The sequence below is a fragment of the Dromaius novaehollandiae genome, chromosome Z, assembly GCF_036370855.1.
Source record: "Dromaius novaehollandiae isolate bDroNov1 chromosome Z, bDroNov1.hap1, whole genome shotgun sequence".
NCBI lineage: Eukaryota > Metazoa > Chordata > Aves > Casuariiformes > Dromaiidae > Dromaius > Dromaius novaehollandiae.
In genome coordinates, this window is record NC_088132.1 from 74,949,963 (window position 1) to 74,966,254 (window position 16,292).

Consider the following 16,292-nt stretch of genomic DNA (forward strand, 5'->3'; position numbering starts at 1 on the left):
CTCTTCCATTCTGCTGCAATTTAATTAAGAAGACTTGACATTTTAACCATGCAGCAATGTTAACACTGCTGGCTTTTCAGTTACTGAAAAATAATGACTTCAGATGCTGGTTTGACTTATAATTATAAATGGATCTGGTTCAAAACCTGGATCCTGTAGTGGATATTGCAGGCCTAATTTTCTACCGTTAAATAAGATCTGTTCAGCAGCTGCTCAAAACAGAGGAAAGAAAATGTTGTAACTGGTGCATTGGCAGAGCTAGTAGAAAGTCAATAAGCAATTGTTTATTGCTTTTTAAAACTGAGTCAGTGGCTCTCAATGTATTTCAGTGCATCATTCGCTGTGTCACCAAAATGCCACTTATTTTCACTCAGGTAAGAGGTGGCGATGCTGAGATAAGTGGTTAGTGTTTTCAATCCAGCAGTGTGCACATGTTGATGCAAAGTGCAGACCGTGGCTTCCTGGGAGCCTGCTGCTTTGGTCACCTTGTGATTCTGGAGCTGCCTGAACATGCAAGACTCAGAAAAATGATGCTTCCTTCCTATTTCAGCTTACTGAGACGGAAGTGAAGGCCAGTTACAGTCCTTGAAAGTGGATAGGGAAGTTCGGAAAACCTCTTATTCCCAGGATAACCTGGTGTTCTGCATAAATGAAGCAGAGTCCTCTTCTCTGAAGATGGATGGGGGAGAGAGTGGCTAGGGGCACTGCAGATCATCCTGAGGGCAGGTTGGAGAGAGAAGATTGGAGCCTGGATGTATATGACCTCTGTCATTCCATCTGGGATGGGTCCTAGAGAGGCTGGCAGGGTATTGCAGGATGGCTTGCCCCAGCCTGGATGGATTAGTGGTAGGATACTGCAGGCTTAGTGCAGTGTCCTGGCATCAGTGTCCCCCTTCACTATTTGAAAGAGTTTGCAGTCTTTCTAGGCCGAACTCTGAGTACCAAAGTCCTTTCCCTGTGCTCAGGGCAGACTCAGTGTGTGCATTTGCATGCCATAGCACTGATTCCCTGAAAAACAGTGCTGGAGCATAAAAGGGATATTTTGTCTTTGAGAGTTGTTCAGAAACATAGCACTGCTGACTCCTAGGTCAGGGGAGCATTAGTTGCTTTGTCAGCTGAGTGTTGTCTGCTGTAAACCAGAAAAATTACAGAACATAGGTTACCTCACAGCCACTGTAGATGACTGTTTCCACTCACTTCTGGCCTACTATTTATCTAAGTGTGCAGGCATGTCTTCTTACCAATTCCCCTAAGTCATTTCTCCTCCCAGATCTTCTTTTGCATAAATACAAGGTCTGCCTTTGCTTATGTTGTCACTTGGAGGTGTCAGGGCTGTAGAAACCTACCCCTGCCATGCTGTTCTGCTTCTTCCTAACCAAGCGTTTGGCTTATGAGTTCTACAGTTTTATACTGAGCTTACTGGACCTCTGGTCTGACTCAATAAGACAATTTGTATATCCTTATTTGTTTCATATTTCATATACATGTGAAATTTCTCTAGAATTTGAGAATTTTTCCAAAGGCCTACATTAGAATCTGAATTCACAAAAGTAGTATGAGCTCTTGAAGCTTTTTCTGTTATTTAAAACCATTTCACTAAGACTCAGATCATTGCTCCACACCTATTAAATGTTCCACAAGAAAATAATAAAAAATCCAAACCAAAACCAAATCCTTGTCTTCAAATACATAAGAACTATATGCTGGACCATAGTTAGCTGGCAACAAAAATGAATCTATATCCAGGAGGAAAAGGATGAAGAAGTTGAGTAAGACTAACAAATAGAGGAAGATAGGAAGGAGGGCTGAATAGGGGCTGCCAAGATCATGGACCCTATCACCTTGCTCCAAAACCAGATCACCTTGCCCCAAGAGCAGATCACCTCTGTTGACTTTCTACCTGACAAGCCTGTTTGTGACCTGGGCTTGAAATCCTCCAGGAATAGGGATTCCACGGCTTCATCACACAATTGAGCAACTCCTCAGGCTTACTTTTGTACAGTTTTCCCATATATTTCCTTGCAACCTTGATGCAATTTAAGGTACTCATTTCTTGTTCTCTTAATCAGAAACGTGAAAAGAAAATTACTCCTTTTTTCTTGGTGGCAGCCTTTTCTATATCTGAAGACAGCTGTTACATTCCTCCTTAGTGTTCCCATTTCTTCTCAAAACAACTCAGTTCTTCCAGTGTTCCCTGATGGTCTTAACTTCCAGCTTTTATCCTTGGGGGAGCTGAGGGGATCACAATTTTCTTGAAATATGGGCTCCAAAACTGAATGTTTAAGCTGGGGCCTGTGGGATGCGGAGTAGAGTATGGGAGAGCCTTTTGTGAGGTTTGCAGGTTACATTCCCGCCTGACATCCCCCTCTGACGCCTTCCTTTCTCTTGCAAAACATGCCATTACTGACCATTGTTCAACTTGATGCACTGTAAATCTCATATCCTTTGTGCCTCTCCTTTCATGCTGTTTTTCGCATTGACTATGTATGTCTTGGTTCCCGGTGTTTTTCTGAACACTCCGTGCTTATAGACATTTAATGTTTGTACTGTAGTGATGCTTAGAGGCTGCAGAGGCCTGTTGTCCAAAGCACTGTATGAGTGTGCTTATACATACCCGCCTATGCACGTCAAGGTCCCTTCCCCAGAAAGCCTGCTGTCTACAGCTGCATTACAGCTTGAGGCAGAGTGAATGTGCAAATGGCATACCATTTTTCTGTTCTTGGGGCAAAGAGATTGAAGGCATAGATATGTATTAGTGAGAACAATTTCCTACCCTAGGAGTCTGGGATGACAACACAGGAATGACAGAAACCCCTCGGTGACCTGAATGTACCCCCTGCATTTGGGGTACACATGGTTTCTCACTACTGAGTCACTTGCTCGTGCACAGAACATTTATCAAATTTTCAAACTCCATGTTTGACTTGAAAAATAAGCAAAACACTTGAGCCTGTCCTTTCTTGTTAGCATTTGTCTGCAGCGTGTGACCCACATGGGCAGCTTTGGAAAGCAGGAGCCTGCTGAGCTGCGAGCACTCGCTGTGGGCTGTCGCACAGACATTGGCACCAAGGCTCCCAGGGTCTTTAAGCTGAGCAGCGGAGGAGAGCAAGCACATCATCAGCTGGTACTGGGGGAAACAAAGTAATGAGTATTCAGCTTGTAGTGATTCAGCTCCTGATAATCAAGCCAATGCATCTCAATTGTATAGAGAAGTGATGGGTAAAGCCCTATATATTAGATCTTTCCTTGAGATTTGAGGGTAAAGGCAATCTTGTCCCTCTGCCTTATCAAAAACCATCTGCTTTGATGGTAACAGAATTTCTTATAGAGACCAGAGTAGTGAGCATTTTTCTGTGGCTATAAACATGACTGATCTTGAGGATTGGGAAGGGTGGGCAGATAGAGATATCTGTTTTCAGCTATACTTAACGTGCAGCTGAAAGCCGCAGAAACTGTGTGCACCAACTCTCTTCCTCGTGCACAGGGGTCCTGGGGCAGTTACAGGGTGGAAGGCAGAGGGCTGTTAAGCTTGCAAGATGTCAGAGGACTGTGAAGGAAAGGGAAGGAAGTTGCATTTTCAAAGGTGCTGTGAGGGTGTGGTTGTACCTAGAGCCCAGCTCCATTGCTCAGGGTAAAACACTGCCCAGTTTGCCAGTTGTTTGGTGTTATGTCCCACCACGGTCAGCCTGGGCTTTTGGGAAAGGCAGATGGTGATAACAGTAAAAAGACTATTGGCCTGGTACATTACCACAAATGTTGCGTTTCTTGGTAAGTACTGCAAAAAGGGAAGGGGGGGGGGGGAAATGGGAAAAGAAGAAAAACCCCACTGAGAGTCCCATATTCCTTAAACTCTTGATTTAAGTGGTTTTGGCTTTTCCCTGTGCCTATCCATACCAAGGGTTCACACTACTTCTGCTCCATGAAGGCTCTCTGGAACTAATTTCTGATGTTCAGAAATGGCATATTGTACACACGGTAGGACGCTGCTGTACTAGCAGGAGGGCAGAGTTTTCAAGCTCCATTGTGCCAAGCCTACAGAATAAGCCAAACTAGTCAGGAACTGCCCCGCCATTTGGATGCTGTGGTTGTCCATGCCTAGTTAAGCTGTGAGCCTGTAGGGAGAAAACTTTGATTAAACTCTGGCCCCAGCCAAACATTTTCGCCGTGGCCTGATTGAATGTATTTTTTCCCTAGGAACAAGGACATAAGGAGGGCTCAGGAAGAGAAAAAACTAAAATGTATTAAATTCCCAGAGCCATTTAGAGCCCCTGCAGCTGCAGCTCGGCACTTGCCTTTTGATTGGGAGTGTTGTGTTCCACCTAGTGAGCAGAGAGAAATCCCATCATCTGGCCTGGGACTGGTCACACCGCATAGCTATAATTTTGACATTGGGGTCTCAGCTGAATGCCTCAGTCTAGGGAGGCTTGTAAAAAAATAAAATAAAATCACAAAGTAAATTCTAATAGCAAAAGCACGCGGTGAAATCTCAGTGTGCTCATAGGCATTCACAAGCAAAAGCCTAATTAGTCAAGTCAATTTTTCTCTGGGTAGATCAGATATATATAGCAAAATGCACGCGTTCAGGAGGCACAAAAGCAAAGTGTGTTCATTTAAAGAGGCAATTCCAGCCGAACTACCCTGGGAATTCTGTCATTCTCGCAGTCGGGGTTGTTACTATGGAGTCTTGTGCGTTGCTGCAGAAGGTATTACAAGTGATGGATAGGAAATATGACAGGGCTTCAGCGCTCGCAGGCTGGGGTAAATACACTCTAGCTTTAGGGACACTGTCTCTGGCCCAGCTCAGTTTTCCTTTTACTTCCATTTTAAGCTTTAGAGGGAGAGGACCTGGCCTGTGCACTGCCACGATGGTGGCTCAGACTCAGTGGTACCTCTGTGATCCCTTCGCATTAGTAATACATCTGCTGCGAGGCAGGAACATGTTCCCACTCGAGTCTGCTATGAAGGTGCACTTCACAGAGCTGAGGCGGAGAAGTGTCATTGCAAATGTTAGAAATGAATTCCCGCTGTAGACTGGCTTTGTTATGGGCTCTGCTGGTGTTTCCTTCATCCCTCTGACCTTACCTGATGTCCAAGTCAGGGGTGCAGCCTCAACCAGTTGTTAGGCCTCCTACGTAGTCGAGGGATAGCTTCAGTTGAGTAGAGCAAGCCCAAGACCGGAGTCCAGATCCTCAGAGGCGCTTAACATTTCCCCCACTTCCATTTTCCATGCAAACTGACATCTAATATATCTGGCAGGTTACCCACAAGGAGATGCTACTCTGTCAGCACATCAGTTTCTGAGTAGAGGCTGTTTTCAATTTAAAGGGATTTAAGCATAAACAGTTTAAATGTGAGCTAGTCCAGGGAGCCAGACCTCCTCCTTGCCATGTGAAATGCTGGCTGTGGGCTCCCTGCATGGGGGAGCTCACAGGTCGGAGTGCCTGACCACGGAGGTGAGGAAGGCAGCATGCAGCCATCGCACCGTGTCCTTTACCATAATATCTCTACTCCCATGCCTTCCTGCAACCTGCACACAGCAGATTGTGGCTTCAAGGGCTTGCAAGGAGGCATCCAGTTCTTGGAGTCACGCTCTTTAAAAACAGCTGTATCCTGCCTTTTCCCAAAGCATCAGAGAAAAGGTACTCATGCTGGAAGCGTGGGCTCGAGTCATGGGCTGCCAGTTAGACCACCTCACACATCCCTTTCAGCAAAGTTCTGGCATGGCTGAGAAACCACTGTCTTTCCTGCGATTTGGCCATTCCCAGGAACATCCTTTCATGCAGCCTGAATTCTGGTACAGCCCCTTCAACCGGGTGTATTTGAGAGACCGATCCCATGTTACAAAGATACTGAGAGAACCAGTCTTCAAAGGAGATCATAGAAGAGGTTGACACCAAAAATAAAAATGGTCATTTCAGCTCAGATTAAAGGTCTCACCTACCTCAGTGTCCTAGCTCCAAGAGATCAACAACAGGGTGAAGCTGTAGTGCTGCCCCCCAGTTCACCGTCCAGCCTCCAGGGATGGGTGGCTTAGGGGCTGCCTGTGCCAGAAGCAGTGCTTTCGTGTTTAATAGCCCTTGATGGATATTTCTTCCATTCATTTATCTCACCCTTTCCCGAGGCCCTTTTAGCATCCACAGTACTACGTCATCTGTTACAGGGAGAAGTACGGTGTTGGTTTGCAGCTGCTGCTGTGTTAATTGCCACTTGATAATGCCATTTCGGTCTTGTGTTGTAGAAAAGAAAGGCGAGCTGATCCTCATTCACATTGGCATCCCCCTCAGGATTATTTAGACTCCTCTCAGATCCTCCATCAACTGTCTCTTCCCAGCTGAACGGTCCTAGTCTTAGTTGGTCATCTAATGGAAGACACTGCACAGCTTTGATTATCCTGGGCCCCTTGTTCCAAACCAAAATGTATGAAAATGTATATTGCTCTTGGGTTGGCAGGAGGATGGGAAGTACTGAAGATGCAGGCACACTCCTGTGTACGCGCTGTTGAGGTTTTCTGCATGACCTCTGCTCCTTTCCCGATTTCTGACTTGTTTCACTGCTGTTTAGTGCTGAGCTGATGTTTTCATAGAATTATCTGCCATAATCCAAATCTCTCCTTTGAGTGATAGTAGATAGTAGAGCTCCTCATTTTCATATGTAAAGCTGGGATTTTTTTTTTTCTGTGTGCCACACTTCACTTTTATCTTCATTTAATTTCAACTGCTGCATTATTGCTCAGTCGTTCAGTGTTATTAAAGATCTGATATTCCTCTTCATAAAAGTAGAACTTTTAACTTAAAATTCATGTGATTCATCATTTATGCCTAACTGTGTTCTCGTGGAGACTACCTCATTTGTTTGCAACCTGCTCTAACCTAACAACTGCCACATTCCTCACAGCAGTGGCTGCATTAAGGGAAGAAATCCCGTGTGGTTAAAAGTTATTTATTTTGGATCGTTGAATGTAAAGTCTTGTAAGCACTGTCCTTTTTAAGCACTGTCAGAAAAAGTCATCTGGAGAATTCAAAGGAGCAGAGTTGTGGTAAAACATTACCACCCTACACATGTTATTTGACCAGTTTCTATGAAAAGAGAGTCTAATTTGAAAATCATATTTTATTTCATAAGCACAGTGTACTATAAAGAGCTAATGTGCACTGCAAAGAGAAGGCCCTGGGGAGGAAGGGACAGTAGTTCACTGAGTGATTTTTTTGCTGAGAGTAGAGAGGCATGGTCCCTTGCTTTGAAACTCTGGCTTCTTGCATACAGGGGTCTGTGCCAAATCGCGGGGTGCATTTTTATAAGAAAGTCTGTAAATGCAAAGTCTAGAAACTGAGAAATGCAAAATCTTAATTAGGCAACTTGGAATAGTGTTTCTAGTATGTAGTTTCTGAAAGTTTCTTCCATTTCTTCTGAAGTGATGGTTTCTTCAGATATTTGGACCTAATACTGGATATATGTTTTCCCTGTACAGCTACCTATTATAAATGAGATGGTTATATATATATACATGCATATATACATATCTTCAATTTAGTTTCTAGCTTCTAGGTGGGAAGTAGTGGATACATTTGACAACCAATTTTAATTTTTGCTGTGGTGCTAAATATAGGCAGTTCTAACGTGTTTGAAGCTTTCAGTGAAAGGACTTTAATATTTTTATCAGTGGTGGAACTGCCTGAATTGGTAACTTGTGCATTAGAGGATTCAGAGAGAGACTATACCACAGAGCACAACACTACTTGGATTAGACTGGCTGCAGGTAGGCCTGCTGGAGCAGGCTTTGTGTCTTGGGAGCTTTTGTTTTAGGGAGGATTTCAGTGGTGATGTAAGGTGCTGTGTTGACAGATACTGAAATTAATCGTCTCAGCCACAAAACAGGTCTAGCATGGGAAGTACAAACTTCCTCAGTCTTCCCCAAGAGGGACTGGAGGTTGAATTTTCCAACTCGCTCAGTCTTTGTTCCTTCTGAGCTGGACTTTCACACAGCTAGTCAAGAGCTTTTTAGTTTTAATCGTAAGGTTGGCTGGTCCACTTGGAACTGGGCTGAAACTGTAAATGCATCTCATACCAACAGACCAAATAGTCACTGCATGAAAATGGTTTTGGACTACTGCCAGCCCAGGTTGAATTTGAACTGGTGACCCTCCCCTCCATATTATATTCGCAGTATCATCCATCATGTAAGTCTGGTGCTGAAAGCTGACATTTCCAGGGGTCTTCAGAGCATATGCAACGTGCTTCCAAAATTCTGTCTTTTGCCCCTAGATTTCAGTCATTTGAAACACAAACATATTCTCTGTTCCCTCCAAATGTAGGTGGGGACTCCCCTAACAGCCGGTTAGAAAAATGATTGCTTAACTCTTTTAGCTAAACCCTTCTGTTTTGTTTCATTTTCTTTCTTAACAGGATCCAACAGCTGCATCAATTTCGGACAGAGATTGTGATACGAGAGAGGGAGAGACTGTAGCCATGAACTATAAGCCGTCCCCACTTCAAGTAAAATTAGGTGAGTCTTTGTTGATGGAAAATGAAAATGCTGTATCCAGGGCTTGAAGTATGGTGTGGTGCTAGTGCCGTCATATGCAGATCTCCATATTTATGGTTGAGCATGCCAGCTCAGCTCAAACAACTCACAGAGCAATTTGTCAGTGTGACCCTGCTGCTCAGAGAACCAACCTACAAACATTCAAGGGCCTTGTGTTTTGGGATGGGGTGGAGACTCTTTCGAAGGGAAGGCATAGTTTTTCACCTCTGCAGACTTTTATCAAGGTAATATCAAGGCTCGGCCAGAAAAAGAATGAAGATAATGTAGAAGAACTGTAAAAAAAGGAGAGAAGACAGGATGACTGTGGGCAAAAGGGAAAGGATTAGAGGCTCAGACCATGACCAGGAAAAGACAGAGCTGTTTTACTGTGAGGTGGAGGGGTTTAGGTTTGTAGAGGTTCACACAGAAATACTCGTGCTCTTTCTGAGCAGTATTTTTGAGGTTCTGTAAGCAGAATCATGTTAGCACAATACACCGCTTCCTTGCAAGGCTAATGCTTCCAGGAGGACAGCAATCCACACTGTTCTGCTTCCAAAACTTGAGCCACTGTTGTACCACACAGACTCAAGAACCTTACAAAAAACAGATCAAAGGAATAGTGTGTTTTCTGCTCCGATCATGGATAAGAGATGGGAATCTAAGCTGGGAAAATTTCCAAATAGGAGCAGGAAGCAGTACCCTAGTTGTCCTTCACATTAGAACAAAGGATATTGATAGGACACTGCTGGAACTGATTGAGGGTGACTATGCCATGTTGGGGAAGGCTCTAAAAGAAGTGGATGCTCAGGTGTTCAGTGAAATAGCTCTAGCCCCTACAGAATGAGTGACAGTGAAGGTGAGCAGACAGCTAATGTTAGAGCAAGATTTAAGGAAGTCTGAGCACTGGCATATGATAATGAAGAGATTTTCTCAGTAGACGAGTTTTACCCAAGGACCTGCAGCACTATTGCAAACACTGGTGTTGGCCTCATTGATAAGAGGAGCCTTAAAGAAACACCAGGAAAAGGCTAGGAAGCACTTGTGTAATCTTAAAGCTTTGCCTGAGTACATGGGAACAGAATAATCAGGCAAATCTGGACATGGCAGTGCATAAAGGATTATCACAGAGTGGGCCAATGGTCAGCAAAGGGAAAGAAAGCATTAGGTGAAGCAAGGTATTGGTGAAAGAGTAACTAGGGAGGAAAAGACAAAAAGTTGGATATGCAAATGTGACAAGATTATGCAGCAAAGTGCAGGAGCTTGAACTACTAATCGAGGATATGAATGAGTTAATTAGAACAGTGTATCTATCCTGCAGTAGCAGTCATGGGTACTCTAAAGCCAGTAGCTGCTGTTCGGGAAAAGGCAGGGTGTAGCAGTATGTTTTAATGACGGCAGAACTCTGAGTTTGGTTAAAGATTACCACTGCCAGCATGCCATATGCCACCAGAATCCTATTCTGCTGCCAAGAGAGTTCCGTAATGTTATTAGAAAAATAATTATTACTGCAGTAGTTGTTAAGGGAAAGTTTAACATCAGGAAATGGGTTGGAGAACAACTGATGCTGTTATTGGTACATCTGAGATATTCCTGCATTTCTAGTCAATAAAAATATCCAGCAGAGATTTACTGGAGTGACAGGAAATGGTGCTGTTTTAGACTTGGCTTTGGTAAGTCATGAGGACATTATAGCAGAGCTGATAATAGGAAATAGCTTCAGGTTCATGGATAACAAGTTTATTTCATGAAAATTAAATGAAAAGATGATTTAAAATAGGTCTGCAACAAACTTCAGAAGGAAGACTTTTGTAAACCAACTGCTTAAGCAAAGGCAAGTGAATTGAGGAGCCCAGGAACTCAGACACATCAGGCAGTGTTGAAGGAGAAAGATGAAAGGAAATTACTAATGAAGTTCCCCAACAGTCACTCTTGTGACTAATCTTATTTATATGTTCATTAACTTTGGCACAAAAAGCAGGAGTTGGCTAAGAAAATTTACTAATAATATATTTGGGAGGCCTCAGTGCAACAAAGAATCAGAAATACTGTAGAGAAAGAACATTAAATCTGTAATAATAGAAGTGAGAAAAATTTGATAGGAGAAAATCAATCTGTTGTAAACTGGGATTATATCAATTGGAAGGGACTAAGGAAGAGGAAGGCCTGATACATTAGCTGATCGTAGGATAACTAATTATTAAAATGAACTAATACACGAAAATATGCCATATTCACACTTCTGCAGAGTTTACCAGCTTTTTAACAAACATCAGATATAACAGAATGATTATTCTTTCTGCCAAAACTTCTGCAAAATTTCCGACATAGGGAAATTTTAATTCCATTTAGCCACTGCTGCATGCTGTTGTCCACCAGTAAAGAGGCAAAGGGAGGTGTAAGAATCAGTTTTTCCATCAGATAAAGATGTATCCTTGCCATTGTGAAAGGCCAGGGTAGGATATTTGCAATGGTGTGTAACAGTTCCCTCTCTTGAGTTCCACCATGAGGAATGCAAGGTGAACTAGGTATAGAAAAGGGCTACAGATGACCAGGGAAGTGGAAAGACTGTCATATGAAAACTAAAACAGGTTGGCTTGTTGAACCTGGTAAAATCAAGACTGAGAAGGGATCTGTTTATCCTATATAAATCCATCAGGAGTAAACACCAGGGACAAAAAAAGAAAAATTTGAGCTAACAGACAATGTCAGCACTGGAACAGTTGGTCATAAATTGGTAAGGAATACATTTCATCTGGAAATTAAAGTATTCTTAGCCATGAAAGCAGGGGCAGCCTGGGTAGGCTGCTTTTGGAAATAACAAATCTAGAAAATCCCCAGAACTCCTGTTGAGTTAGAGCTCCATAGGAATATAAAAGGGAGGCTGTGATCTTGCTGCCTGCCAGGACGTTCTTTCCAGCTAGTGCTTATACCCAGTGAATATCCAGTGCTGACAACAATATACTTATGAAGGCAATAGTGGCCTACTTAAGGGCAATTGTCTGACAAGGCTGATGAGCATGTTCCTGCCCTAACTCCAGAGAGAAGTCAAACACCTCACTCAGCCAGAGGCTATAGTGTACCTCTTTAATTATGTGAACACATATCCAGTGGCATTTGGATCAACTTTCTACTCTTAGGCATATCAAAGTGAGCTCTAGGTTACCTGGGGCAAAGTGAGACTAATTGTATTGTCTCCAGCCAGTGGAACATGTCTTTAATCCACATCAGTTCCTGCTGCTTTTATTCTTAAAATCTGCCCAACCTATAGAATTTTCAAGCAATTTAATGGCTCGCATCTCTCTGTTCTGGCTCCTATTCATCCAACTCATCTTTTGTCTCTTCTTCATTAAACTCATCAGGATGTGGATTGTCTTTTAATCTCTTTAAGCCTAGTCAAAGTTAAGGTACTACATAAATGTTTAATAGCTTAACTGGCAGAGCCATTGTTGGGGTTGTTAGCAACTTGGATTCTAATCCTATTGCAAGTTTTCTGTATGGATAGTGGCATTTTTCACTGTTAAATCAGAATCAATTGTTCAAATGTCAAGTGCTCTGATGGAAGGTTGATAAATGTCATTTTTTTCTCTGTGAAGATTCACATATAAATCTGTCATATGTGCTTGCTGGAAGCTTGGTTCAAGTGAGCTCAGTTAAATACCAACCCAGCATGAATACAACTTTTGCTTCCAGATCCCACAGTGATTGAAGTGTGACAGAGTGTGCTGTGCTACATGCACTGGACACAGACTTATCCTGCCATTTAAATGTCCTTTCTATGTTTGTTTCTTCCCCTCTGTCATAAACACATTTCACTGCCGTATGTTTGCTTGGGAGTCAGTTTGATACAAGAAAAACTTCACAGGTGCCCTCTATTTCTAGTGTCTTCCTAAAGATTAGACCTGGTTTTTAAGTGGAATAGTAAAACATTTAGCTTGCTGCTGGGGGGCATGGATAAGAACCTTACATCAAGGGCCAATAATATCTCCTGGTGGTTCATCATCTCAACCCTTACTGGAATTATATCCATATTAATTATATATTCCCTGCTTTTCTAACACTCCCACTTTGTCTTTCTATCAGAAACTCTTCTGGGCTTGACCATGCTTCTTTGTTACTTGCAAATCACTGGATAAGGAGGATCTGGCCAGTGCTCTGAGGGACTGGGTGTCCATTAGTGCTTATGACATATCTCCAACACATCCTTATTAGGAGGCATATCCAGATGAAGTGCATACCACAAGGCTTTTGAAAACAGAAGAGAGTTGTGATAAGGAAAGAGAGAGAAACAGAAAAATCTGAAAGTGTTAATCTCAGAGGCTCTGTATCCACTGGAAAACAGCAGATCCCCATGGGATTCCCAGGAGATGATGTATTGTTTTAATGAGGCTTGTGCCACCTGTTTTTCTACTTTACATTTTTTATTTCACTTCTCTGCATTGAAATCTCTCCTAGACAGTGTGTCCTACCTAGCAGTCAATGATGAGACAGTTTGTGTTAAAACAAAATTGGCAATGTGGCAATTGATTGGACTGTTGCAGGACAGGCCACAGTGGTGATGAGGGACTGTGGCAGTGGCGTCTTCATCCAGAGCATCCACTACACTTGGGGCAAGGGCAGTAACTCCCCCCTCTCCCCATCAGCAGGTCAACATAAGAGAGAGCAAGAGAGAGACTCATAACAGCCTTTATCCCTCCAAGACATCTCTGTTTCTTTCCCTTACTCAGTGGCTGTGATCGGCATGCAGGCTGGCTTCCATGCTGGCTTTTGTGTGATCTCAACCAGTGTATGGGCAAGCAAAACTGGAGTGCCCAGAATATAACACATGGCCCAATTAATGGGCTTGAGGGAGATATTCTTTCCTCAGAATGGGATCCCTGGGGTCCCTGACTGTAACTGGCTTCAGGAAAACCAAATGGCAAATGGTGATGATGGATATCTAAAATCAAGCTGCCACCAGGGAGTTTTGTTTGTTTTGTGGAAAAGTAGAGAGGCTCTCCGTAGTTGTGCGTTCCAGAAAAAGAATAAATCTTCTCTAGCTGTGAAAATACATGCTGTCTAGACCAGATTCAGATGAGACTTGAATGGCGTAGTCAATACCTTTCTCCCCTGCTTTTTGACCTCTGAATAATTCTCTGTGGACTCTTTCACCTAGACACCCATCAGGGATCCAACCCACCTAAAAACAGCCCTTCTTTGCATCTTTATTTTAGAAAAGGCACTAGAGCAGTCTCTTAAGTGCCTGTTTATAAAGTTCCCATTCAGCCAATTGGGAGAGGTGGGTATTTTTGGAGGGCTCTGGCAGGATCTTGTCTGCTTAGATGTGAGCATGTCCTCTGTTTTGACTAGTTAGAGAAATAAGGCACTACTTTTGGAAGACTGCCCAATGGGTTGCCTAAATGTATGTGAAAAGTGAATGCCTGAGCTAGGCAAACTGGATCCCACCCTAAGATTCAGTGAGCTACATCCAGATAAGGTCTTCTGTTGTATGACCCAAGAGGAAGCCTAGTTCATATCGATGCTGGCTTGAAAGTGTGTTTTTTGTCTAGATTTTCATTGCAAAGCTTCTTTTAAAAAGTGGCTTGAAATGCAGACGTAGCAGTTCATTTTTCTGCTTTCCTAGATGCAGTTTCATTCCCCTCCCCATTTAGATCTCATTCTGACATAAATCTTAATACCGAGAAATACAGTGGCTGATACGCGTCAGCCCCATAAGGAGAAGCAAGTTTCACAAAGTTGCCTTTGATGTAAGGTACTGTAGTTCAATTATACACTCTACCAGCCTAACCAGAAACTTTCCTTGCTTCAGGAAGCAGGAAGCAGTCATAACACTCATACAGCAGAGCTATTTCATGAATTAATAGGTGCTAACACTTTCCTCCAGGCAGCTGCATTGTAGGATGTTGCTGTACAGATCACTCTTAGAGTGGGTCAGTCACAGCCGAGCTGTGAAGGAAGTTCTCACCTGGAACCTGGACCTATTGCTAGGGTGGGCATAACAGTCTCTTGAGTCACCCTAGCCTGGCCTTTTGGCTTTTGGTATGACAATAAAGAGAGCAACTGAATGGCCATAGGGAACAGATTATGATGTGGAAGTGGGGCCTGAGCTATGCAGACAGCTCACGGAGAGGTGAAAGAAGTCTTGATAGAAAAAGCTGCTCACCAGTGAAAGGTGACTCTTTGATACCCAGGGCTGGGTTGTAGCATATGAATACGTGAAAAGTGGTGGCATAAATCCATGCCCTGAGGGAATGGACCCAACCCCTACCTCTTGCTCATCACTCCATCACTGTGTTCCTCTGAGTATGAACATCCTAAAATTTTACCTGATGGCTGCGAACGAGTTCATATCTCTGGTTTCCACAGGGTCTAACTGGAGATGGGGATTCTGTGTGAAGCTGCCAATTAGGTGTTTTCACTTCCAAGCACCAAATTACTTTACTTGTTCTGTTCGATTAATTCCTGATCATTAACAAAAAAGATTCTCAAAAATCTCAAGAAACTATCTAGAATAGATGTTCAATTAGAGCAAGCAACTCTGGTGAAACAGCAAAAGAACCCCTGTCCCAAAGAAATACAACATGTTGTTCCCTGACATGCTTGACTTTGACAAAACTGAGGATCTGATTTATAGCTTGGCTTAGATTCTGGGCCCCAACTTGCTGGAGATCAGAGTGGATAGAGGAAATAATCCATGTGGGGACAGAGACTGACAATGCAAGCTGTGGTGTTAGTTTCTGCCTTCCAGCCTGCTGCCATGCATTTATGGCAGATATTAAATTGCCTTACTGTCAGGAAGGAGTAGTACTGGGAATATCAGTCAATGAGTTGAGAACTAAAAAGCCCCGAGGGTCCAGCGTAACAAAATTGGTGCATTTCTGGTTGAAACTTTACAGATGCTTTAAAATCCTAGTAAAGGATTGACTGCCTTTTTCTTTCTGTGTTGCTCCTGAAGCTATGATTTTTCAATTTCTGTAGCTAGTTAACCCCCTCTCCTAAGGTTGTGTGTGGGCTCTGAATTCGTTTTAAAGCAGCTCCATCAGAGCCCCAAAGTGCACAACAGAGTAACCTATCCCGGTGCTGTTCAGAAGGCTACCTCACTTGGGCAGGTCCCCTTCCAGGGCTGCTCTTGCCACAGGTCAAGATGAAAAGCTGGGTGCTGGGAGATGTATTCCCAAACAAAGCAGGAGACAAGCTGCTTGTGTAGAACCAGATCGCTCGGTACCTGCCTGCATCCTTGGCTCCTTTTCTGCATCATCATTTTCTACTCTGCTTCACAGCTTGTGACTTCTAAGTGTTTCATACAGAAAACAGAATAATAAGGGAAGGTTGTAGTACTGGACAAATCAATGCCATTAGTGTATCCTTTTGTCAGTACCTCAAGAACTGCACTATTCCCAGTTGTTCTTCTGTAACAAGGCGATTAATGCTAATTAGGTGCACCAGCTGTTGTTTCTGGGAAGAAGCTCTGTAGGTAAATTAGGGAAACATTTTATAAAAGAAGCTGTAACTCTTTAGCTAGGTCCCTAGGTTCCAGCTCTATTGACAAAACTGCAGATCTCCATATCCATAACTGTTGCATGGCGACCTCAAGTGACATCATTACCTTAAGTGCACAAAGCCATTTTCCTCCCCTGGGAGCGCCCATTTCCTTGAACACAGGCTGTACTGGGAGAATGAGTAATGTGGAAGCCAGAGCGCAAAGGCAATATAGCACTGCTATTGATTTTCTTCATGAAGATAGAAGTGCAGCCTACCACTCGGAGGTCTCCTG

General features: G+C 43.2%; 1 protein-coding gene across 3 annotated transcripts in view; it reads left to right on the forward strand.

Annotated features, from left to right (window-relative positions):
• The window catches only part of LOC112987804 (protein FAM219A), a 102,366-nt gene that overhangs the window by 48,300 nt on the left and 37,774 nt on the right, over positions 1 to 16,292 (forward strand). For all 3 annotated transcript variants that reach the window (XM_064501897.1, XM_064501895.1, XM_064501896.1), the window contains exon 2: positions 8,404 to 8,503. In XM_064501897.1, the coding sequence (XP_064357967.1) occupies positions 8,404 to 8,503 (100 nt within the window). The remainder of the gene's footprint in view (positions 1 to 8,403; positions 8,504 to 16,292) is intronic.